We start from the raw sequence: 23,403 nt of genomic DNA, 5'->3' as shown, positions 1-23,403 counted from the left end.
AGCAAAACCATGGTCACATAGACACGTATAACCCGTCTCTCTACTCTCCACTCTCTTTTTCCAGTCCTTTCCACTAACGATATTTTTGTTTTTTCCATTATTACCGGCCCAAAAAATAATTTATCTTCACCTAAGACGAGATCTCCTCTTTTTCTCGTCTCGTCAGTCATAGACAATTCCAATTCCACCCTCTTTCACCCATCTCGCCCCGATTTATTTCTGTCAGAACCCGTTTTTCCATTTCCACGAAGTTCTCTCTCATCTCTCTCTTTCTCTCTCCTTTGAAAGAGAGGGTCCAAGTCTTCTCTTTTCTCTAACTCTTCCCAAGATCTCTCACCGATTTGGATCCTTAACTATTCTCTATCTCTACTATTCGCTCTTCCACACTCCGTCGCCGGAACTCAATCGCCGATCGCAGATCCGTGTCTTCTACTTCTCGATCTGAGGCACCATGGCGGCTGCAAACGCTCCGATCACCATGAAAGAAGCCCTAACCGTGAGTTATCCTTTGAACTTCGCGAGCTTCATTTTTTTAAGCTCACTTAGCTCAATTCACACTTGTAGTTCTCGAATTTGAAATCAGAATACTTGGTTTCGTTATAATTATCCATGTTTTTACTGTTATACTGAGCACAATTTCGGATTTCAAGTTAAATGCTATGCGAGTCCAGTTTACTTGCTTCCTTACTCTGAATTCGAGCAGATCCGTGTTCTATTTTGCCGTTTCGTTTTAAAATTCTGTTATTTTTGTGTGTGACTGGAGAGCGAGGAGCTTGAATCGTTGCTTTGTTAACGGTGAATTCGTTCGACTATTTAGTGAACCGAGTGATGTGATTCGGTTTGTGATCTGGCTTTTGTGGTTTGCAGTTGCCTAGCATCGGCATCAATCCGCAGTTCATCAATTTCACGCACGTGACGATGGAGTCAGATAAGTATATATGCGTTCGAGAGACGGCACCGCAGAACAGCGTGGTTATCGTTGATATGAACATGCCAAATCAACCTTTGAGGAGGCCTATCACTGCTGATTCTGCTCTTATGAATCCAAATTCTAGAATCCTTGCGTTGAAAGGTAGGTTATTGTCTCTTGTAGTCTTCACCTAAATTTGAGATTTTGCCTTGAAATGCTACTTATATTCAATGCGCATTTGGTTAGCTTATTTTTCTTTCAAATTAAACTAAGCTATTGTTTCTTGGAAAAGGAATGCAATTACCATTTATGCTCTTAGGGAACCAAAAGATAAAAAATCGTGCACCTATGTTCTTATTAGATGAGGAATTAGTTTAGAAAGATGATGTGCGAGTTGGACTATAACTTCTGAAAGATGTTTTGAGAGTTCGACTATTTCTTAATGATCCCTGAACTTTACATGTTAGATATTTTTCCTCGGTGCATTTGCTTCTGTTAAATCGTTAATCATTCTCAATTTACGCCATATCAATTAGATTTAGTGGTCCTTTAAATTTACCATGTTGACAAACGGGTGACTGGGTTTCCAGTTTAAAAAGAAAATAAGCAATTAACTGATACTATTATGCACTGTGTGTACACACACAAAAAACACGTAGGAAAAAAAAAATGTTCATAGTGCGTCCAATCCTTGGGTAATCTTCCAATCTTGTGTTTGATTATGTCATGTGCTTTTGCGTTTTCGCTTCAGCTACAGACACAGACACAAACACAAAGAAATATTTTTTTAGGGGTAGTATTCAAATTTTTATTTGATTACATCATGTGCTTTTGTTGGCGCTTCAACTATTTTACTTTTGGAGTTATCTTCACTGACAAGCTACACAATTCCTTTTGAAGCCCAACTGCAAGGGACTACCCAGGATCACCTACAGATATTTAATATTGAAATGAAAGCAAAGGTGAAATCATATCAGATGCCAGAGCAGGTAACTATTATTTACATGTACGTTTGTATATTTTGTAACGTAACGGGTTCAGAGGATCATTATATTAATATTCATGAATATCCTTATCTCATGTAGGTTGTCTTTTGGAAATGGATTACACCCAAGTTGTTGGGTCTTGTGACACAGACCTCTGTATACCACTGGTCAATTGAAGGTGAGATAACAGTAATATGGTTAACCTTAATACTTTGGCCCTTCTATATTTCCCATGTATGCATATTCTCACTCATTGTGCTTGTAGCTTGTTTGAAAGTTATTGACTAGCATGTTTTATGGGATAGAATTAGACGCCTAGTATCTAGTTGGTGTAAAAATCATGATCTTTATAGGGAAGTTCCCTCATGTTCAGAGATTGGAAGGCTATGCTTTTAGATAAATATTTTGTTTTATGTTTTTGCTTTTGTATTTTGTTTTATCCTGCTCCTCAGCTTAATGAAATTGTTTTTTATCAAAAAATAAAAATAAAAATAAATGTAACTTGCAGGTGAATCTGAGCCTGTAAAGATGTTTGAGAGAACTGCCAATTTGGCCAACAACCAGATAATTAATTACCGATGCGATCCTACAGAAAAATGGTTGGTCTTGATTGGCATTGCTCCTGGTTCACCGGAGGTATATTTCCGATGCCTACTATATTAGATTATTAGGTCAGGTGGAATACATTTCAACTATGCCATAGTTTTTTTTAGCTCATATTTTCTTGTCTTTATATGTATTGTTGCTGGGATTATCCGTCTATAGTTGTACCTCAATTATTATCTTGTTACGGTGATGTTTATAAGCCTGATCTACTTTATTTGTGCTTGCTGTTGTTTTATCATAGAGGCCACAATTGGTGAAGGGAAACATGCAACTTTACTCCGTGGATCAGCAGCGTAGTCAGGCTCTTGAAGCTCATGCTGCATCCTTTGCTCAATTTAAGGTGAGATTTGATATGATTATGCGCTTCTGCACTTATTTATTGATCACCTGAATAATTGCATACTTTGACTGCTATGTGTTGGATGAAATTTAATTTTTTTTTTTTGGACAGGTTCCTGGAAATGATAATCCTTCAGTTTTGATATCTTTTGCCTCAAAGACACTCAATGCTGGTCAAATTATATCGAAGTTGCATGTTATTGAGCTGGGTGCACAGCCAGGTCTGCATATTTTTGCCTCTCACACCTGTCTCCTATGTATTTATTCTATGGCAACACGGGTGTTACACAAACGTGTCTTGTAGTACCAAGTTACTTGTCCTCTCCTGATTTTTCAAATTTAAATCCCAGTGATACTGATAGTGATGAACATTTGTAGCCGTGATGGGTAATGACTTAAAGAGGCAGTAATTTTTTGACAATTCATGAGGACATGTGGTAAACTTGCATTTGGTAGTTGATGCCATAAATCCATAAGCTGTATGTTGAAATCGGTCAGGGCTCCCGAGGATGAATAGGATATTTTAAAATTGAACTTTTTGTATCATTGTATTAGCTGTGATTAAATTTTCCTCTGGAGTCTAACCTGTTAATCTATCAAATTTGTTTCCAGGGAAGCCATCATTTACCAAGAAACAGGCAGATCTTTTCTTCCCACCGGATTTTGCTGATGACTTTCCAGTTGCAATGCAGGTATTAAAGCAGTTGTTGTGTGTCGGTCATTTTATAAACAATGCAGATATTTGATTTTGAGCTTTTTTTTTTTTGTTTGGCAGATATCCCACAAATACAATTTGATTTATGTGATTACCAAACTTGGGCTACTATTTGTGTATGATTTGGAGACAGCAACTGCTGTGTATAGAAACAGAATTAGTCCAGATCCAATATTTTTGACAGCAGAAGCTACGTCACTGGGAGGCTTTTATGCCATCAACAGGAGAGGCCAGGTGTTATTGGCTACTGTCAATGAACAAACCATTGTGAATTTTGTCAGCGGCCAGGTAGGTTTCTGATTATCATCTAACATGTAGACTGTGAAATATAATCACACTTTAACAAATTTCATCTGGCTATTATTACAGTTAAACAATTTGGAGCTTGCGGTTAATCTTGCCAAAAGAGGAAATCTTCCTGGGGCTGAGAAGCTGGTATGTCATTCTTTTGTAGAACTCAACTTCAGTAAAAATATTTCTAACTTTGGGTTGTTGCCAATGCAGATGCTGAGAATTTGAATGTGTTGCCTGTTAATTTTCTGTGTTTCATATAGTTCCCAAATGTTAACGTTCTCTGTTGAAACTATAGGTAGTGGAACGATTTCATGAACTCTTTGCCCAAACAAAGTATAAAGAAGCAGCTGAGCTTGCTGCTGAATCTCCGCAAGGAATCCTTCGTACGCCAGATACAGTTGCCAAATTTCAGGTTTGTTGTTAAGTTGTGTCTATAGTTTTTCTGCTGCATCATTTGCAGTGAGTATAATCTTTCATTGTTTTCCAGGAACTGTTATTTTTGCAACTGTCCTTTTGGTTGGTCTATTAGATTGTGATTTTTAAGAAGTATTCACTATATGTTTCAGAGTGTTCCTGTGCAAGCTGGGCAAACTCCTCCACTGTTGCAGTATTTTGGAACACTTCTAACGAGGGGGAAGTTGAATGCCTTTGAGTCGTTAGAATTGTCTCGGCTGGTTGTGAACCAGAACAAGAAAAATCTTTTGGAGAATTGGTTGGCAGAGGACAAGCTTGAGTGCAGTGAGGAGCTAGGAGATCTTGTTAAGGTTGGGTTGCTTTAGAAAATTTGAAGAAATTAAAAATATTGTTATATAAATTTTATGCTTTTGCACCCTCCCCTCTTCTTTCTCATTGTCTGCCTGATGTAGTAGTCCTTCTCTTTTGATTGCGTCAAATGGTGTACTTATAATGATATTCACAAGTCTTTTTCCTTCTAGACTGTGGACAACGATCTTGCTTTAAAAATATATATCAAAGCCAGAGCAACTCCAAAAGTTGTTGCCGCATTTGCTGAGAGGAGGGAGTTCGATAAAATTCTGATTTACTCCAAGCAGGTGCCTGTTTACTTATCAAAGAATATTTGATTCCCAATAATTTAATTTTATTATTTCATGTGGATGTTTTACTTACCTATATAGCTAGTATAACGTCCATGCCTTTTCATTTTACTTTAAGAATTTGAGCTTAAAAAGTTTGCACTGCCTTTTTGTTGTGATAGGTTGGGTACACTCCTGACTACCTCTTCCTTCTTCAAACAATCCTCCGGACAGATCCTCAGGTATGAAGAACCTCTGCAGTTGTTTATATTGTAGTTTATTAATTTAGAGTTTAAACTAACTATTGGGTAGCAAGTAGTAGTTCACTTAATAAACATGTTCTCTGCATTAGTTGAGAGTGTCTGCTTAAATTTTTCTGTTTATAGAAATTCAATAAGTTCATTTTGTTTTGCAGGGTGCTGTTAATTTTGCATTAATGATGTCTCAAATGGAAGGGGGTTCCCCAGTTGATTACAACACTATAACTGATCTGTTTCTTCAGGTTTGGTTTCCGCTATGATCAAGCAATTTTGATGAATAGCTATTTGATATCCTAGCTTTTACTACTGAGCTTTTGTGAAAATTATTGTCATTTTCATTTTGGCGGTTCCTTGATCTTTTCAGAGAAACCTGATCCGTGAGGCAACAGCTTTTCTCCTAGATGTTTTAAAGCCCAATCTACCGGAGCATGCATTCCTTCAGACAAAGGTGTTGCCTTTAGTTTCACATTCATTAATTTGAATTTGGCGAGTGTTTTTCCCCCCTCCCTGCAGTGAAACAAACTCTTTTGTGAATTGTTTTTCAGGTGTTAGAGATAAATCTGGTGACTTTCCCCAATGTTGCTGATGCAATTTTGGCTAATGGCATGTTCAGCCATTATGACCGTCCTCGTATTGCCCAACTATGTGAAAAGGCTGGTCTTTACGTGCGAGCTTTGCAAGTAATGAATTTCCATGTGCATTTTTCTAAATTGAAACTTAGAAGTCATACCTATGATTCATGATTCATTACATTATTTTCGGTGCAGCATTACACAGAGTTGCCTGATATAAAGCGTGTGATTGTGAATACACATGCAATTGAACCTCAGGTTTGTAGTCATTTTGCATGGGTTCTCTCATCTCTGTGTGTGTGTTATTTTCAGCACCATAAGCTTTTTGCCTCCTACTTATTCACTATGTGGTTATTACAGTCACTTGTCGAGTTTTTTGGTACTCTGTCACGAGAATGGGCACTGGAGTGCATGAAAGACCTATTGCTGGCCAATCTTAGAGGCAACTTGCAGATAATTGTGCAGGTACAGAAGTACCAGCGTCTTGTATAATTTATAGCTTACTGAATATAATTTGATAACTAAGCTTGCTTGTGTCTGACTGTCTGTTCAGGTTGCTAAAGAATATTGTGAGCAATTGGGTGTTGACAGCTGCATAAAACTTTTTGAGCAGTTTAAGTCTTATGAAGGACTGTACTTCTTCCTTGGATCATATTTGAGCTCCAGGTAGGACTCTTGTTTTATGACAGGATACGATGACATGCTTGGTCCATGTAGTTGATGTCACTTGGTAGGAATTAGGAAATGGCTTAGTTGTTGGATATAACTAGCCTTAGTATGATGTCAGTTTACTCCTTCTGTCCTTGAGGTATTTCCATTGTAGTTCTGCTAATGTATGTATGTGAATAATATGGAACAGTGAGGATCCTGAGATTCACTTCAAGTACATTGAGGCCGCAGCAAAAACTGGTCAAATCAAAGAAGTTGAGCGCGTGACAAGAGAATCAAATTTCTATGATGCTGAGAAAACAAAGAACTTTCTGATGGAGGCTAAACTTCCAGATGCACGGCCTTTAATCAATGTCTGTGATCGTTTTGGATTCGTTCCAGATCTTACACACTATCTATACACAAACAACATGCTTCGCTACATTGAAGGTTATGTTCAGAAGGTATCATCACAATATTCTGTCTTATAAGTTATGCCCTCTCTCTGTCTATTCATAACTTTTTGGCCTTGTTTTTTAGGTGAACCCAGGGAACGCTCCTTTAGTGGTTGGGCAGCTTCTTGATGATGAGTGTCCAGAAGATTTTATAAAAGGCTTGATTCTTTCTGTTCGCTCACTACTGCCAGTGGAGCCCCTTGTGGATGAATGTGAGAAGAGGTGTGGTGTCTGTCTCCAATCATGTTTTCTTGCTTTGCATTCACATTTCTGATTCTTATGCTGGGTTTATTTATTTTTTATGGTATGCAGGAATCGTCTTCGCTTGCTCACACAGTTCCTAGAGCATCTTGTAAGTGAGGGAAGCCAGGATGTTCATGTCCACAATGCTTTGGGTAAAATTATCATCGATAGCAACAACAACCCAGAACATTTTCTCACGACCAACCCATACTATGATTCACGAGTAGTGGGCAAGTATTGTGAGAAGCGTGACCCCACCTTGGCTGTTGTAGCCTATCGACGGGGACAATGTGATGATGAACTTATTAATGTTACAAACAAAAATTCTTTGTTCAAACTCCAAGCGAGGTTTGTGGTATATATTTGGTATTTCTTCCACAAAATTATTGTTTTGGATTCATTACTTACATGCTTGTATGGTGATGACAGATATGTTGTTGAGAGAATGGATGGTGATCTGTGGGCTAAAGTTCTTAGCCCTGATAATGAGTACAGAAGGCAACTTATTGATCAGGTTGTATCTACTGCTTTACCCGAAAGCAAGAGCCCTGAACAAGTTTCTGCTGCTGTTAAGGCCTTCATGACAGCTGATCTTCCGCATGAATTGATTGAACTTCTTGAAAAGATTGTGCTTCAGAATTCTGCATTCAGTGGGAATTTTAATTTGCAGAATCTTCTTATATTGACAGCAATTAAGGCTGATCCATCCAGAGTAATGGATTATGTCAATAGACTGGATAATTTTGACGGGCCTGCAGTTGGAGAAATGGCTGTTGAAGCTCAGTTATATGAGGAAGCATTTGCTATTTTCAAGAAGTTCAACCTGAATGTTCAAGCAGTTGATGTCTTGCTAGATAATATTCACAGCATTGATAGAGCTGTGGAGTTTGCGTTCAGAGTTGAAGAAGATGCTGTTTGGAGTCAGGTAGCCAAGGCTCAACTCCGGGAAGGGCTAGTAAGTGATGCAATTGAGTCATTTATACGCGCAGATGATGCTACACAATTTTTGGATGTTATCCGTGCTGCTGAAGATGCCAATGTGTACCATGACTTGGTTAAATACTTGCTGATGGTAAGGCAGAAAGCAAAAGAACCCAAGGTGGACAGTGAGCTCATTTATGCATATGCAAAGATTGATAGGCTTAGTGACATTGAGGAGTTCATTCTCATGCCAAATGTTGCTAATCTTCAAAATGTTGGTGATCGACTGTTTGATGAAGCATTGTATGAGGCTGCAAAAATCATATTTGCCTTTATATCTAACTGGGCCAAGTTGGCTGTTACACTAGTAAAACTGCAACAGTTCCAAGGTGCTGTTGATGCAGCAAGGAAAGCAAACAGCGCAAAAACATGGAAGGAAGTTTGCTTTGCTTGTGTTGATGCGGAGGAATTTCGCCTGGCCCAGATATGTGGTCTCAACATTATTGTTCAGGTACAGTGATTAGTTTTTTCTCTCTCTCTCTCTCTCTCTCTCTTTTTTGAATTTGTTATTTAAATGCATTATATACTGATGTGGGAAGGTTGTTCTTTTTACGATGCAATCTGATTTCAGTTTAGAGTTTTTGAATGATCTGGCCTTTAGAATAAAAAGTTGAACCAAGGCCTTGAGGTCTTTGTGGTTATCGTAAGAGCTTGATGTTGGTATACTGGTAATGAACTTATGGAATTTCCAATGCTTATCATGTCATTCTATATTGTTAATTTTGTAGGTGGATGACTTGGAGGAGGTCAGTGAATATTACCAAAATAGAGGTTGCTTCAATGAGCTCATATCTCTCATGGAGAGTGGTTTAGGGTTAGAACGGGCACATATGGGTATCTTCACTGAGTTGGGAGTTCTGTATGCTAGATACCGCCCTGAGAAACTTATGGAGCATATCAAACTATTCTCAACTCGTCTCAATATTCCAAAACTCATTAGAGCATGTGACGAACAACAGCACTGGAAAGAATTAACCTATTTGTACATCCAATATGATGAGTTTGATAATGCTGCAACTACCATCATGAACCATTCACCTGAAGCGTGGGACCACATGCAATTCAAAGATGTTATTGTGAAAGTTGCTAATGTGGAGTTATATTACAAGGCTGTCCATTTCTATCTGCAAGAACATCCAGATCTTATTAATGATGTTCTGAATGTCCTAGCACTTCGTGTGGACCATGCACGTGTTGTTGACATCATGCGAAAGGTATCTTTGATAGTAGCTGAATGATTTAGTAGTCTTGCTTCATCACTTGCTCGGTATATAATACTAATGTGTTGTATTATTTTCCCTGTGATGTACCATAGGCCGGTCATTTGCGTCTTGTGAAGCCATACATGGTTGCTGTTCAAAGCAATAATGTATCAGCTGTTAACGAAGCCTTGAATGAAATATATGTTGAGGAGGAAGACTATGATAGATTGCGCGAGTCCATTGATTTGCATGATAACTTCGACCAAATAGGCCTTGCGCAAAAGGTAGGCTACATTTGTTAATTACTACTGCTCAGTTTCAATTACAGAAACCTAATAGTTTATTATTATTATTACTATATGCTGCAGATTGAAAAGCATGAGCTTCTTGAGATGCGGCGTGTTGCTGCATATATCTACAAGAAGGCAGGTAGGTGGAAACAGTCTATTGCCTTGTCAAAGAAGGATAACCTCTATAAGGATGCCATGGAGACAGCCTCACAATCTGGTGATCGTGAACTTGCGGAGGAGTTGCTTGTTTATTTCATTGATCAGGTACCAGGTTCAGTTTCCGATTGCATAGATGATTTATTTTCTCTCATTATCCTTTTATTCTCTGCTAATGCACTGCGTAATGGCACAAGGCACTAGATCTTATGGAAATGTTACTATATGTCCATTCTTTTTACAATTTACATTGGTAATTGCATATTAGCGGTACGACTTGTAGCATGTGCAATTTTAAGTCAAGAAGAATAATTGTTGACACCTGGTTTTGATAATAATTTCTTAGTCAAGGTTATAGTTACTCCTCCTTCTGACATCCTTTTCTGTCTTGCTGTCAAAAACTTTTGATTGAAGAATTGTTATTTAATATTTCTTGGCATGGCCCATTTGAATGCTAATATAGTGATATTCCAATCTTTTATGTTATACGATTGAGTCTTCTAACTTTTCTTTCTCAAACTTGTGCAGGGAAAGAAGGAATGCTTTGCCTCGTGTCTCTTCGTTTGCTATGATTTAATACGGGCTGACATTGTTCTTGAACTGGCTTGGATGCACAATATGATTGATTTTGCCTTCCCATATCTCTTGCAGGTATGCATTTTCTGTTCCGTTGAGTAGTATCACTTGTAATTAGATTCACATGTATTTTATTCTCTTACAATATGTTGATAATAGGCTACAAAACTTTACATACTAATTAGTGCTCCTTCCCCCTCCCTGACATCTCAGGGAGTTATGGTGGTATAGTGGATTTGACCGCCTTTGCAAGGTCTTTGGTAGTCTATAGATAGTCTTGAACAATTACTTTGATATTGCACTTTGCGGGTAAATGAGGAAATAATAGAAACTTCTATGCATGCCAGTGATGTTTTGTGGTTGTCTTACACTTGTTCTATCAATTCTTTGATTGGTTATCACATTTTTTTATTATTATTTCTGTCATATAGTACTACTCTCTCACCGGATCTCCTTTGCTTTTGTAGTTTATCCGTGAATATACTGGCAAGGTTGATGAGCTGGTGAAGGACAAAATTGAAGCGCAGAATGAAGTGAAGGTTAAAGAGCAAGAGGAAAAGGATGTTGTTGCACAACAGGTAATTGGTTTGGTTGTTTTCTGTTAATATAATTTTTGCCGTGGCTTTGTTGAGTACTTGTGACTTCCATGGAAGCAAAGTTTTCAAAATTGTTTCCTTCTTTTGTCAAAAATGCTGCCTTATCCTTGACTCTCAATACGGCCCTTGGGTTACTTATTCTGGGATATGATTTCTGTTGCAGAACATGTATGCTCAATTGTTGCCACTTGCTTTGCCCGCACCACCAATGCCTGGAATGGGAGGAGGTATGGGAGGAGGCTATGGTCCTCCTCCTCCCCCTCCTCAAATGGGTGGACTAGGGATGCCACCAATGCCTCCTTTTGGCATGCCACCCATGGGTAGCAGTTATTGACAGGTATCAAACCATGTCGTGTTTAGTGTGAACTAGGTCCTCATGGAGAGTAATTTAGCAGCTTCGGCGGTCGCATAGAATTTCTTCTGGGATTTTGGTGCAGTATTCTTTCCTTGCTTAGCGTGGTGGTTTAGGTTCAATTTATAAAATAATTTCAGGTTTCTGGTGGTGGTTCGTGTCATAATAGTCTTTCTAGTTTCTTTTTGTTTGTAGATGCGGCATTTTTTGGGCTTCTGGCCCTAGCTAGCTGATGAAATTCTGTATAATACCATTTTATTGTATTAAATGAACTCGTCCAATGTTTAATACCAAAATTTACCGACTCTGAATCCCATCATGATGTGCACATGTCCTGAACCCTCAATTAAGTCGATTCTTCCATTCTGGTGTAACCTCTAACTACAACCTTACTTGCTTTTAGTGTGCAGATTGTTTTAAAATTTGCGAGGCGTTTTTTTCCTTTTTTGGGTGCACTACTTATTTCATGTTTAACTGTATTTATTATCAGCTGCCATTGCTTTTGTTGCAGGTTTTTTATGCTATTAATAACAAATTTTTAACAACTCTAAGTGAAATTCTAAAGTGGTGCTGAGATTAGTTCTCCACTTCATTCCATGCTGAATTAGACGAGATGATATTTTAATTTTGATGTTAAATGTTTGAAAAGATGATGTTATTTAATGTTAATGGTCACATTTTTTGTGAGGATAAAATATTTTATGGTTTATTAAGATTAAATGGTGTTGTTTCATTCAGTGTCTAGCACCAAAACTAAAAAAATGACGTCGTCTTGTCTAGTCGAGCATAGAAGAAAAAATGGATGCTTTTCATTTTTTTTAACAATTGAGGGAGTAAAGTATGATTTCTCATCATTAATTTTATAAGTGAGATCAAGAATAAATATGAGAAAAAAAATAATGAAGGGTTTGAGATCATACTTTACACTCTTAATTTGTTTTACCAATTAAGAGGATCTATTATCGCATAGAAGGATATGTGACAAGTCACTCACGATGTGACGAATATCTCGAGGAGAAAGAAGTGGAACTAATGTGGTATAATTTTTTCAGTCTGATCATTTTTTAGTGCAATTGAAATTTTATGACTTTTTCAAGTGAATGTAATTGAGAGGATTAAATGGCTCAAGTGCTGGGGACTCGTTTACAAATTACAAAGGCCAACTAATATGTATTCTCTCATCCCGATATCATTCAATTCAACGTTACTATGGTTGATATATTTTTTAAATTTTTATGCACCTTGACCATAATAGTTCGCAAGACGATATTCAAGTATATACATTATGGTGTTTACTTGGGTGAATATGATTGACTTTTTAAAAGTACAAAAATTAAAGAAATTGTGACTATTTGTTTTGAATTTTCTCTTTGCCTGGTGGTCTAAATCATTAACACTTTCTACTTGATAGTTCTGCAGATTTTGTGGAGCTGTTAATCTAAAAAATCTTAAATCGAACTTAGAAAAAATTAGCCTTTTTTGGGTGGTGTTATATTGTTTTAGTCAATGTTCTTGTTAGTATGCTACTTACTATTCGGTAATATACATTTTAGTATTTTACCTAGATTCGGGATGAGAAAGGTGGGTTGGGAACACAAATCCAAAGAGCAGAAACTACGCGAAGCTTTAGATAAGATGGATGGTAGGGGTGGCAACACTATCCGAACTTGTGGGTATCCATCTCGCTCTTATCCGTTTGGGGTGGATAATTACCCGTTTCGCACCAGAGCAGGTTTTTAGTGGAGCGGGTTCTTGGGTGGGGCGGGGTCGGGTTTAGGTTCTACTCGTCCTTACCCGTCGCGGTATAGATATATAATATAATTTTAATATATAATATGTGTAATATATGTAAAATAATTAGTAAAATGATTAATAGTATTGTATCATATTTAAAATTTTACTTTAATTTATGTTATGTATGTGATGATGGTTATATGAATTTTGAAATTTAATTTTATTTATCAAATTTTAATAATTATAGGGGCGGGTAAAAGTGGGGCGGATACCCACAGAGGTGGATTAGGGTTCAACCTTTTACTACCCGCAGATAGGAGTGGAACGAGTTTTATGCGGATTATTGAAAGGCGGGGCGGGGTCAGGTAGAGCAAAAACTCACCCTGCCCGGCCCTGTTGCCACCCGTATAGTAACTACAAATTTTAACATTTTTTCAGAAACAACAAATATTATTAGTCTAAAAAGATATCTTTAATTTATCCTCCTTAATAAATATATTATTTATTAAAAAGTATTAATACTATAATTTAATCATATTGTATATGCATAAAAAATAATTAAATTATTAGTTTAAGAAAAGGTTTGGTGAAAATATAAGAACACGTATTAATGTTATTATTAGTAAAATTTTTTGCTTTCTTTTAAGAAAAAAAAAAAACCATAGGAGTGCTTGTTCTTGAATGAACTTGGGTCCCTTACTCCCTTGAAGGACGTGCGGTCACGCGCTATGCAGCGTGTTGTGGCAGCAGGATATTTTAGAAGCTCAATTAATCAATTAAAAGGAAGGCCACTCTTTTTGTGGCTAATATTTCTATCACATGGAAATGGGTGGTTACTGAAGTAGCAGAACTTGAACATGAACATGGCCATATCATTATCAACACATCCCATGATGATGAGCTTCAACCCACTGGTATGTCTTTTCACTCTTTACTTCTTCACCATTCACTTTTGTACTATCAACCTCTTTATCTATCTCTATTCTGCTAATTTGCTCAAAGTAATTTCACTTACTATATAATCGAATCATTGGAATAATTCTACGTTACTGGTTTCACAAAATCCTATTTTTGTGCTAGAGAGTTGTTTTACAAGTATGCTTAACTTCTTATGCTTGCTAAGATTTGTTGGAAGAATGCTCCTATAGAACATAAATGTTTGGATAATTCTGATGAAGAAGGTCTCTAGGGTTCCTATGACTAGGGGTAGAAAAAGACCTAAGAAAGGCACAGGAAAAATTATTCGACTATTTAAATAATTTTGGTTTAAACATATGAATATTATGATATAGATCACCAATGTTGTTTTGTTTGATTCACATAGCCAACCCTATTAATGGGTCAAGGCTTTATTGTTAACTTCTTGTTTTTGTTGTTGTAAGTTCCTTGTGAAGATGCATCTAACCACTAGAGCACGAATATGAGAAAATTTCTTGTGTGCTCTGAGAGCAAATGAATACTCTTGTTCTGTGTCATTTATGTCGTTAGTTTGGGGTAATTTTTTGTTTCATTAATTTTCTTAAAATTTAAATTAAAAAATAATAGTGACCTATAATGCTAATGTGAAAGACAATTAATTCATCAGAGCAAAAACGCTGATTTGCTCTCAAACCACCTAAGAATTTCTTTGAATATGATGATAAAAGGTTGTGTATTTAAGCTATGGAAAGAAGAATACCTTTAAGGTTTTGAAATTGAGTCAGAAAAGAGAAGACAACATGTTAAAGGGAAAAAGGATGAAGTCTATCGTGTTTGGGCATTCGGGTCCCATATTAGAGAAAAGGACAAATAAGAGCAGAGAGTATTAGTAATGTGATGCTGCTTGTGAAAACTGTGATTCCAATGTATTGTTGCTAATCTTGCAAGGTCATGTTTCATCAACATAACCAACCAAATACATCGTCAAACTAGTTCCGGTATTTCCATTGGTTTACCTGTTTTGGATCTACCATTATGTTATGATCCAAGCCATGGAGATTCAGTAAGTCTAATGTTTACTTCTGACGGATGAACACAACATATTTTTTAATCTGATTCCGGGATCAGCTATGTAAAAATTTGCAATATATATGCAGAGCTTTTTATCTTTAGTTTTTTTTTTTTTGGTAATGTGGGGAAAAACCTTTAGATAGATAGGAAATTGTTCAAATACTAGATATAACTGGATATTTCAATATTTTTAATGGTTTGTATATAATATAGGCATCATCTGATTCATGTTCCTGATTTCTCCCACTAAGACAATACTTATTTGTTTTTCTTGTCATTGTTGGGATATGTTTGATGGCAAAAATTGAGTGTATGTTAATAATCATAGCCATCATCATTTCGAGATCATTTTTTGGAAGGAAAAGCACTAACAAATAAGGAACTGTCAAAGATTACTGTGTTTTTCCTATTCTGCTTCAGCAAGATTTAGTTATGTTATCATTGATTTCCATTAGTCTTTGTTACTTATACAATGCTTTCGATTTCATTAGAAGTTGCAAGCGAAATATCAAGATTCATCATGGTGTTCTAATGGAGTTTCGCTACCAAAGGCCACTCAGTATACACCCTTCTTGGCAGTGCCGGTATCAAGAATGTTTTCCAAAGAAAAAAGATTTGGTCATTGTCTTTCAGTCGCAGACAGCGATCAGCTCGAAGCAGGCATCAGTAGTAAGGATCCTCCGGCCGAAAACTCCGAGTTACAAGCTAATGTCAATACCGAGTTAGAATCTCGGACATCAGATGCTTCTGAGGTTTCAACTGACCAAAATCAAGGATCAGCAGCATTTTCTAACCCTCAATCAAATCCCAAACGGTTGCCCTTGACGGCGAGAGAGAGATTGAGGGCGGCTCGAGTCCTAAACCGATACACAGAATCAAAAACATCCAAAAAATCAGACATGGGAAGCAGGGTGTTGGATGCTCTAAAAGAAAGTGACCGGGGAAAGAAGAGGTCTCGGCTACCGGAAGCCCCTACGGACATGCTTGACGACAGCAAGCGAGGGCTTCCGAAGGCAGGATTGACATTCTCATTCCCCGGGGGATTTGATCTCTTCATTGTTGCTTTCTCATTTGTTTTCATCAGCACAGTGATGTTTGCAACAACTTACTTTGTCTGGAAAGTTGGTGCCATCCATTTCAATGAGTACTGAGACAAAGTTATCAAGAATTCACCAAGCAGAGAGACAATTAGGGTAGCTGTGTGATTTTTATGTAATTTTGGATGAGCTTCAGATTCTTCAAGCACTATTAAGTATGAACTATTGAAATCTCAGTTACTTTACTCAGATTATAGGCACTAAGTTTCACAAGCTAGGAGTAAAATTTGCTTCGGGAAAAGATTCTGATATACATGAATGTACAAACATTAGAGTAAAAGCATATGTTATATTATATAATTATTTGATACATCATTAAGCTATCATCATCTGCAAAATAAATTTTAAAAACATATATTCAGTTTAGTTCCAAGCGAATTGTGAGTGTAAATCTAGTTGTTCTTGTTTTTTTTCCCTTATGGAGAAATAATTAAGAAAAATGAGGTCAGCAATGTTGGATTGTAGGATTGAGTTCCATTTATTGATTGAATGACACAATTAAAGAATGCATAGTCACATTGTGACTGTTGTGAGGAATAAGACAAATCAAGAACGGTTAGCTGTAACCTCTGTGTCTTTTCCCACATTTATGATGTAACAAAAGCTACGTGTTCATTTATTTGCATTCTACTACTAATTAACACAGCATTCAACCATTTACTGTTAGCATTCAATGATTGAGTCTTTTCTTCTTCTTCTTCTTACTATTATTTCAACCTTGTCAGACCAAAGTTATATAGAGTGTGTGTGTTATATTAAAATTAAAATTTTCTTTTTTATATTTTGGTAATATTTTTAAGCAACACTTTTTAAAAAGTATTGCTAAATAATAAAAAAATATTATTTTAATTTTAACTACATTTTTTAGAATATCATAACCACCATAACATAGACATACTAAAATGATCCTAAAAGATTTCATATATATAATCATTCATGTATTTTTACGACTTTACTTAATAGTTTTAATATTTAAAACAAGTGATTTTATGAAATGATATTAAAGTTAAAAAAAATAAAAATCTAAAATGCAATACTTGAAGCCCCCAAAAGAGTTCTTGCATTGATAAGTGGTTTCATGATAAAAATTAATCAATTGTATTTTGAGATTTGTTATGTTTTGAAACCTTATAAACATGTATACTAACTACTATTGTATTAAGTGAGAAATAATTTACAATTTTTATTACATGAAAACCTAAGAATTTCTAATGCTTCTCATTTCGTTGATGGATAATAATGCATGCTTCATTTCTTATCATCTAAAAACAAGAATCAATGTCTCACTTTGGCCATCCTTTTTGTTTGCCATGTTTTTTTGACTTCATTGCCGACGATATGTAAATACATAGCTAGATAAACATTATTATAGATATGATTGGAGATTATGGGACCCGGGCCAAATCCTAAAACTTGGATTAGACATAAAATAAAATGAAAATGGAATGAGTGGTAAAAAATAAAAAATAAAAAGATATAATGAAAGAGATGTAAGAAGAAAAATACGGAAGCATAAGAAACCACACAAATTGGAAGAGAGATATAATAGAGCCTAGCAAAGTGAGTGGTTGATCAGTGGTCATATCACTTCTTTAAGGTGCTTTAATTGTGTGAGTTACAATTGTAAGTGATAATGGGACCCCCCTTCTGATTGTAATTGAAGCTTCCTTTGTTTGATTGCTATCTTTTCAATCAGAGAGCCACTAAAGTCTTCAAAATAAGCCGCTTTTATTGGGTGGCATGCTTTTAACTTTCAACTTTCAATCAAGAAGGAATTCACCATAAAATGGACCAAAAAAAAAAAAACAAGTAAATAAAGCATATAATAAGGAATACACCATTTTATGTGAATAATTTATCTTCAGTTATATTTTCTTAATTGATGATAAAAAAAATTGATATTATAATATATTACTTTAAAACTCTAAGAAAGTCAATTTAATTTATAAAATAGAATAATATTATATTGGCGTATAATTTATCCATTATTTTAATCACGTGAAATTTTTATATAAGATGTTGGATTTCTAAATCCAAGACTTGTTTTGAAATCATGGAAAATTGGACTACTCCACTTGGCCGTCCAATATATATGCTGATGAGAATGGTATGATGGGACCCATGATCTATTTAGCAATCTTTGTTCATTGATGCATTTGTCTAATTATATAAGAAAATTTTGGGATCTTGTTTGTGATTGTGTGCTTGTTTTCTTTCTATAGCCTCCTTCACGCTTGTACTCATAGCAGAGGCTATAATTATGGAACATGGAGAATGCTTGGTGAATTGAACTTAAACTCACCATGGAATTTCGTGTTGAAGTATATTGAATGATGATCTTAAAAAGTTAAAACCAAAAAGGTATATTGAATGATAGAGAGTGAAGGATCCTAACACGTCTTGATAAAATTGTGAAAAGAGAGAATAATTGATTAAAAGAACCACCACGGAGTACTGAGTACCAATTACAATATATATAGCAAAAAGAAAAATAAATTACTAACTAATATATAGTGCTATAATTATGTCTAACAAACTAACCAACTTGACAGCTATACAAAAAACAAACTCTATTATGTTACATCCCCCCGCAAGCTGGTATTACGTGGTTTATGCAAATCAAGTAATCCCAGCTTGGAAAGCAAATGAGAGAATGGTCCTGGAGGAAGGGATTTAGTGAATAGATCAGCCAGTTGTTCACTGGAGACAACGTGCCTAAGATTACAAACCCCTTCTTTGAACTTGTTTCGAGCCACATGACAATCAACCTCAACATGCTTGGTTCTTTCATGAAAGACAGGATTTGAAGTAATATAGATAGCAGATTTATTATCACAGAAGATATCAACCGGAAGAGGAGGAAGAATGTTGAATTCCTTGAGTAGTTTGAGTAACCAAACGAGTTCGCAGGTGCCATTAGCAAGGGCGCGATATTCTGATTCTGAGGACGACCTTGAAACTGTAGCCTGCTTCTTACTCTTCCAAGAAATAAGAGTTGACGCGGAGAAAGATGCGTGCGGCGGAGCTTGAGCTGCCGGAACTGCCGGCGGCAAAAATATAAAAGGAGATGCTGTACTTGAGTAGCGATCTTCAAAAATGCGTGCGTATGACGCAATAAATTCAAATGGCGCATAGAGCGCGATAAAAAAAAGAGGGCGCGTGGAGCGCAATAAGAGTGCAGATGAAACTGCTAAAACATATGCAGATTAAACTGCTGAAACAAAATGCAGATATAACTGCTGAAACAGAATGCAGACGAAATTGCTGGTAAAGAACCGGGGTAACCAAAACTGGGGTAGTATTTTCACTTGGATGCCTTTAACAAACATTGGTTGGATCTTGAACTGAATTGGAAGATTGCTTATTCATTGTGAGAGGAGGTTGAAAAAGATGTAGGGTGATTTCTCACCGAATGATGATAGCTTATATGTATCCTCTTCAAGGAGGATACCAAGGCTCTGATACCATGATAAAATTGTGAAAAGAGAGAATAATTGATTAAAAGAAGTACACAAAGTACTGAGTACCAATTACAATATATATAGCAAAAGGGAAAATAAATTACTAACTAATAATGCTATAATTATGTCTAACAAACTAACCAACTTGACAGCTATACAAAAAACAAACTCTATTATGTTACACGTCTAACACGTTGTATTTGATTACTCACTTTAGGTATAAACAACTATAGATAAAGATTGTTCAAGCATTATTTTATAGCACATTCTAAGATAAGCTAAAAAATATTTTTATATTAAGATAATGTTATTTGAACATCTAAAATATTTTGTTTTGTCAATATTTACTTAATATTTTATATTACCTTTATTTTTTACAATCTTAATAGAATATTTATTGTTTTTTTTATATATGTTTTATGATATCTCCGTATTCGACCAATCAAAAATTAATCTGTTATAAATTTAAGGGTAAAATATATTTTTTGTTTCAAAAATTTGGCAAAAATTTTAAAAATATTCCTAAGTTTTATTTTTTTTAAATTTTGTCCCAGAAAATTTTTGATTTGCATTAAATATATTTGCGATGGGTAAATTTTCAAAAAATTTAAGACCAACCTAACAATAATGCATAAAAATTATGCTTGATTTGCTTATGTTGAGAGTTGTTCTTATGAAATTATTGTTGAATCAGTCTTAAATTTTTTAAAAAATTAGCCGTCAAGAGTATATTTGATGCAAGTTGAAATCTTTCAGAACAAAATTGAAATAAAATAAAATTTAGGAGTATTTTTAAAACTTTTATTAAACTTTAAAAACAAAAAATATATTCTATCCTAAATTTAAATATCTTTTAAAGATTGAATGATCAATAAATTATTGTATTCAAAACCTGAATTATAAACCCTCAATATTTATTCAATAGTTAGTTTGAATATTTATTGTTTATCCAATATTATTTATATAGAAGATTTTAGAAGATAATTTCTCCTTATCCTTAATTACAATGCAATTTCATACAAAAGGCTTCCAATCTTGACATGTGAATAAAGCATAATAAGGCTAAACACAAACCTTCAATCAAATAAAGTTTTCAGTTCAGGATAAGTACAATTAGGATCTGCACCATAATCCACGAAAGGATCCCAATGCTTATTATTAGTTTATTACAATCAGAACAGACAAAAAACTTTGTGGTTATAGATAGAAAGAATAAGATACTGATCACAATCCACTACATCTCTCTATTACTGTTACAAGGTCAAGTGATAACAAAGTTTCAACAGTGATTCCCAGCACTACTTGCTGGCACTATTTCATTTATTGCTCCATTGCTTAGTCAGCAAGGATCCCAAATAAGATAAGACCTGTTAGGCTAGGCCACACCATAATCCTTTTTTCACTTTGATAACATTACTTGTATCTCAAAATTTGACATAAAAGATAGGCACCATCAAAATATACTCTTTTTAATTTGCTCATTTTTAAAAATTTTTTATGGTCATTTTTTGGTAGTGTTGAGGAATTGCAGCAATTTTGTATCTCAATTATTTATCACACAAAAATAAGAGGTTATGTAATTTTAATTTTATTTTTATTTTTAAATAGTTATATCAGTTAAAAAGTATTTTCGTATTTTAAAAATACCGATATTTTAATAATTTTGATAGTTAATTTCAATATAAAATATATAATATATTAAATAAATCAATGATTAAATAAACTGAAATACCAATATTCTTAGAATATTTGAAAATTTTTGGAAAGTGATAATAACAAAAAAAGAAAAAAAGAAAAAAAGTGGGTATATAAGTTTGATTTGATCATGAGTATCAAATATTTTGAGACTCTCCCTGTATGTGGCATTCACTCTCAAATATCTACTTTTTAAGTTTTCATGTAGAAATATAAGATTACCTTTTCCTTCTTTTGGTCGTTTTTCTTCTCCTTCAACTTCTGATTCTATAAGAAGTCCAAATCCACAAGATTTATTATTAGAGGGAGAATTTATCTAGCTGAAGTGACAGGCAGATACATCCAAACATGATTTTCATTTGACCCCATTAAAGTTTTAATTGCATAATGACACCAATCACCATCAAAGATAACAAGAAGTCCCACACATTTAAGTAAACAGTGGTTGTGAATGAGAGATAATAAAAGGGATCAGAACTCAAAGAAGAAGCTTTAGAAATGATTTCACATTATTGTTGAATTGAATATGGAAAACTACTACTATTCTGGATGGCCTCAATCTCAATGCAACAACTCTGCACCAAACAGTAACAATAATTCTTCCTTTTCAGTACCAACACAGATAGTGCCTCATGCCTATGACTCAGCCTTTGCCTCTCTTCAATTCCAATATCCATGGCCTTTAGCCTTTGAAGGGTTTCCAGAAGATAGAGCTGCAAGTGCTTCTAAGAGCCATAGCCAAGCAGAGAAAAGAAGAAGGGACAGGATCAATGCACAGCTTGCAACTCTTAGAAAACTCATTCCTAAGTCTGATAAGGTAATATTGTTTTTCAAAATTCATATTCCAATAGTGTCATACACATAGACATAGTTAGTTACTTCTCTCCTTTTTGGCAAAGCATATAGTTTACTTTTACTTCTATCAGTTATGCTATTCAGAGTTTAGATTTTCTTTTTTTTTTTTTCTTTTTCACTCCTTGAATTCTAGCTAGAAAATAAAAATTACCTACCTTAGGAAAATGACATGATATGCAAGGTATCATTAGTTTATGCTATTAATAGCTTTAATAGGTTCCATGATAGAACTTAAAGCATTTGAATTCTACTTCATCAACCTTGATAGATAGAGAACTAGAGAAGCTATACATGTTTTTGTTTTCTAGACTGCATAAATTCCATAATTGATTATGCTTTCAAAATCAATTCAACTAGAAGTGTAAGAGTAATATAAGTTCAACTTTGAATTATGCCGGAATGAATACTACAAAAGCAGAATCAAATTAATTAAGTTTTGTTGCGGATGCAGATGGACAAGGCTGCATTACTAGGGAGTGTAGTAGATCATGTGAAGGATCTAAAGCGAAAAGCAATGGATGTGAGCAAAAGCATCACAGTTCCAAGTGAAACTGATGAAGTAACAATAATAGAGTGTGACCCTGATCAAGATGAAAGCTATGCTAAAGTGAAGATACTGAAGCACAACATTGTAATTTCAGTTTGCTGTGATGATAGACCAGAACTTTTCAATGAACTCATTCAAGTCTTAAAAGGGTTGAGGCTCACAGCAGTTAAAGCTGACATAGCAAGTGTTGGTGGCAGAATCAAGAGCATATTGGTGCTATGCTCTAAGGAAAATGAAGAAGGTGGTGATGGTGTTTGCCTTAACACTCTCAAACAATCACTGAAATCTGCTGTTAACAAAATTGCTTCATCATCCATGACATCAAATTGTCCCACAAGAAGTAAGAGGCAAAGGTTCTTCTTGCCTTCACATTTCATACAGTGATTTCTACAATTTTTTATTCTATTTTACCTCCTATTAGAGAGGGTCAATTTCAGTAGGTGAAATCATTTATTTTTCATTTTTGAATTCGTATACCTATTAGTATTATTAGGTAGGTATAAAAAGCAAGTTTATTTTGCAAGGAAAATGATGGTCTTGTGCCTCCAATTATTGTGGCAACGTTAAGTAAAAAAGTTCAATGTATCACAGTTGTCATTCTAAAATGGGAAAATGAATTTTGATACATTGTTTGGAAGCTGGCCCCCTCTCAAACATGCGTGAAGATCTTCTAAAGTAAAAAAGTTGATAAAATAATAAACTGCAAAATTAATCACTTTTAAATTAAAATAGAAAAATACATATTTCATAGAAGTTATAAAATTAATGGTGATTAATCCTTTACTTTATCATTTTATCAACTTTCTTACT

General features: G+C 35.0%; 3 protein-coding genes across 4 annotated transcripts; all 3 read left to right on the top strand.

Moving 5' to 3' along the window:
* The first annotated feature begins 218 nt into the window (after positions 1-218).
* LOC107457623 (clathrin heavy chain 2) lies at positions 219-11,531 on the top strand. 2 transcript variants are annotated; one of them, XM_016075794.3, is made up of 30 exons: positions 220-496; positions 868-1,072; positions 1,811-1,899; positions 1,996-2,074; positions 2,405-2,532; positions 2,744-2,842; positions 2,954-3,062; positions 3,454-3,533; positions 3,617-3,844; positions 3,926-3,991; positions 4,146-4,262; positions 4,417-4,614; positions 4,786-4,902; positions 5,067-5,126; positions 5,300-5,386; positions 5,509-5,592; positions 5,690-5,824; positions 5,912-5,974; positions 6,077-6,181; positions 6,270-6,382; positions 6,576-6,828; positions 6,905-7,041; positions 7,132-7,410; positions 7,492-8,494; positions 8,772-9,257; positions 9,359-9,529; positions 9,614-9,799; positions 10,220-10,342; positions 10,735-10,845; positions 11,027-11,531. In XM_016075794.3, exons 1-30 carry the CDS (start codon positions 452-454, stop codon positions 11,195-11,197), a joined length of 5,127 nt encoding a protein of 1,708 aa, XP_015931280.1. In that variant the 5' UTR covers positions 220-451; the 3' UTR covers positions 11,198-11,531. The 2 variants fall into 2 exon arrangements, with proteins under 2 accessions (XP_015931279.1, XP_015931280.1); XM_016075793.3 differs by having other exon boundaries at positions 219-496; positions 5,912-6,181.
* A 2,181-nt stretch (positions 11,532-13,712) lies between these two features.
* Positions 13,713-16,347, top strand: LOC107457622 (uncharacterized). The gene is made up of 2 exons (XM_016075792.3): positions 13,713-13,863; positions 15,430-16,347. The coding sequence occupies exons 1-2, from the start codon at positions 13,807-13,809 to the stop codon at positions 16,087-16,089; spliced, it is 717 nt and encodes a 238-aa protein (XP_015931278.1). The 5' UTR covers positions 13,713-13,806; the 3' UTR covers positions 16,090-16,347.
* A 5,095-nt stretch (positions 16,348-21,442) lies between these two features.
* On the top strand, positions 21,443-23,230 carry LOC107457620 (transcription factor bHLH51). Its single transcript, XM_016075790.3, has 2 exons — positions 21,443-22,008; positions 22,498-23,230. Exons 1-2 carry the CDS (start codon positions 21,718-21,720, stop codon positions 22,975-22,977), a joined length of 771 nt encoding a protein of 256 aa, XP_015931276.1. The 5' UTR covers positions 21,443-21,717; the 3' UTR covers positions 22,978-23,230.
* Positions 23,231-23,403: the final 173 nt, after the last annotated feature.

The sequence above is a fragment of the Arachis duranensis genome, chromosome 7, assembly GCF_000817695.3.
Source record: "Arachis duranensis cultivar V14167 chromosome 7, aradu.V14167.gnm2.J7QH, whole genome shotgun sequence".
NCBI classification, from domain to species: domain Eukaryota; kingdom Viridiplantae; phylum Streptophyta; class Magnoliopsida; order Fabales; family Fabaceae; genus Arachis; species Arachis duranensis.
Note: the sequence above shows the minus strand (reverse complement) of the source record. Positions and strands in the feature narration are given on the sequence as shown.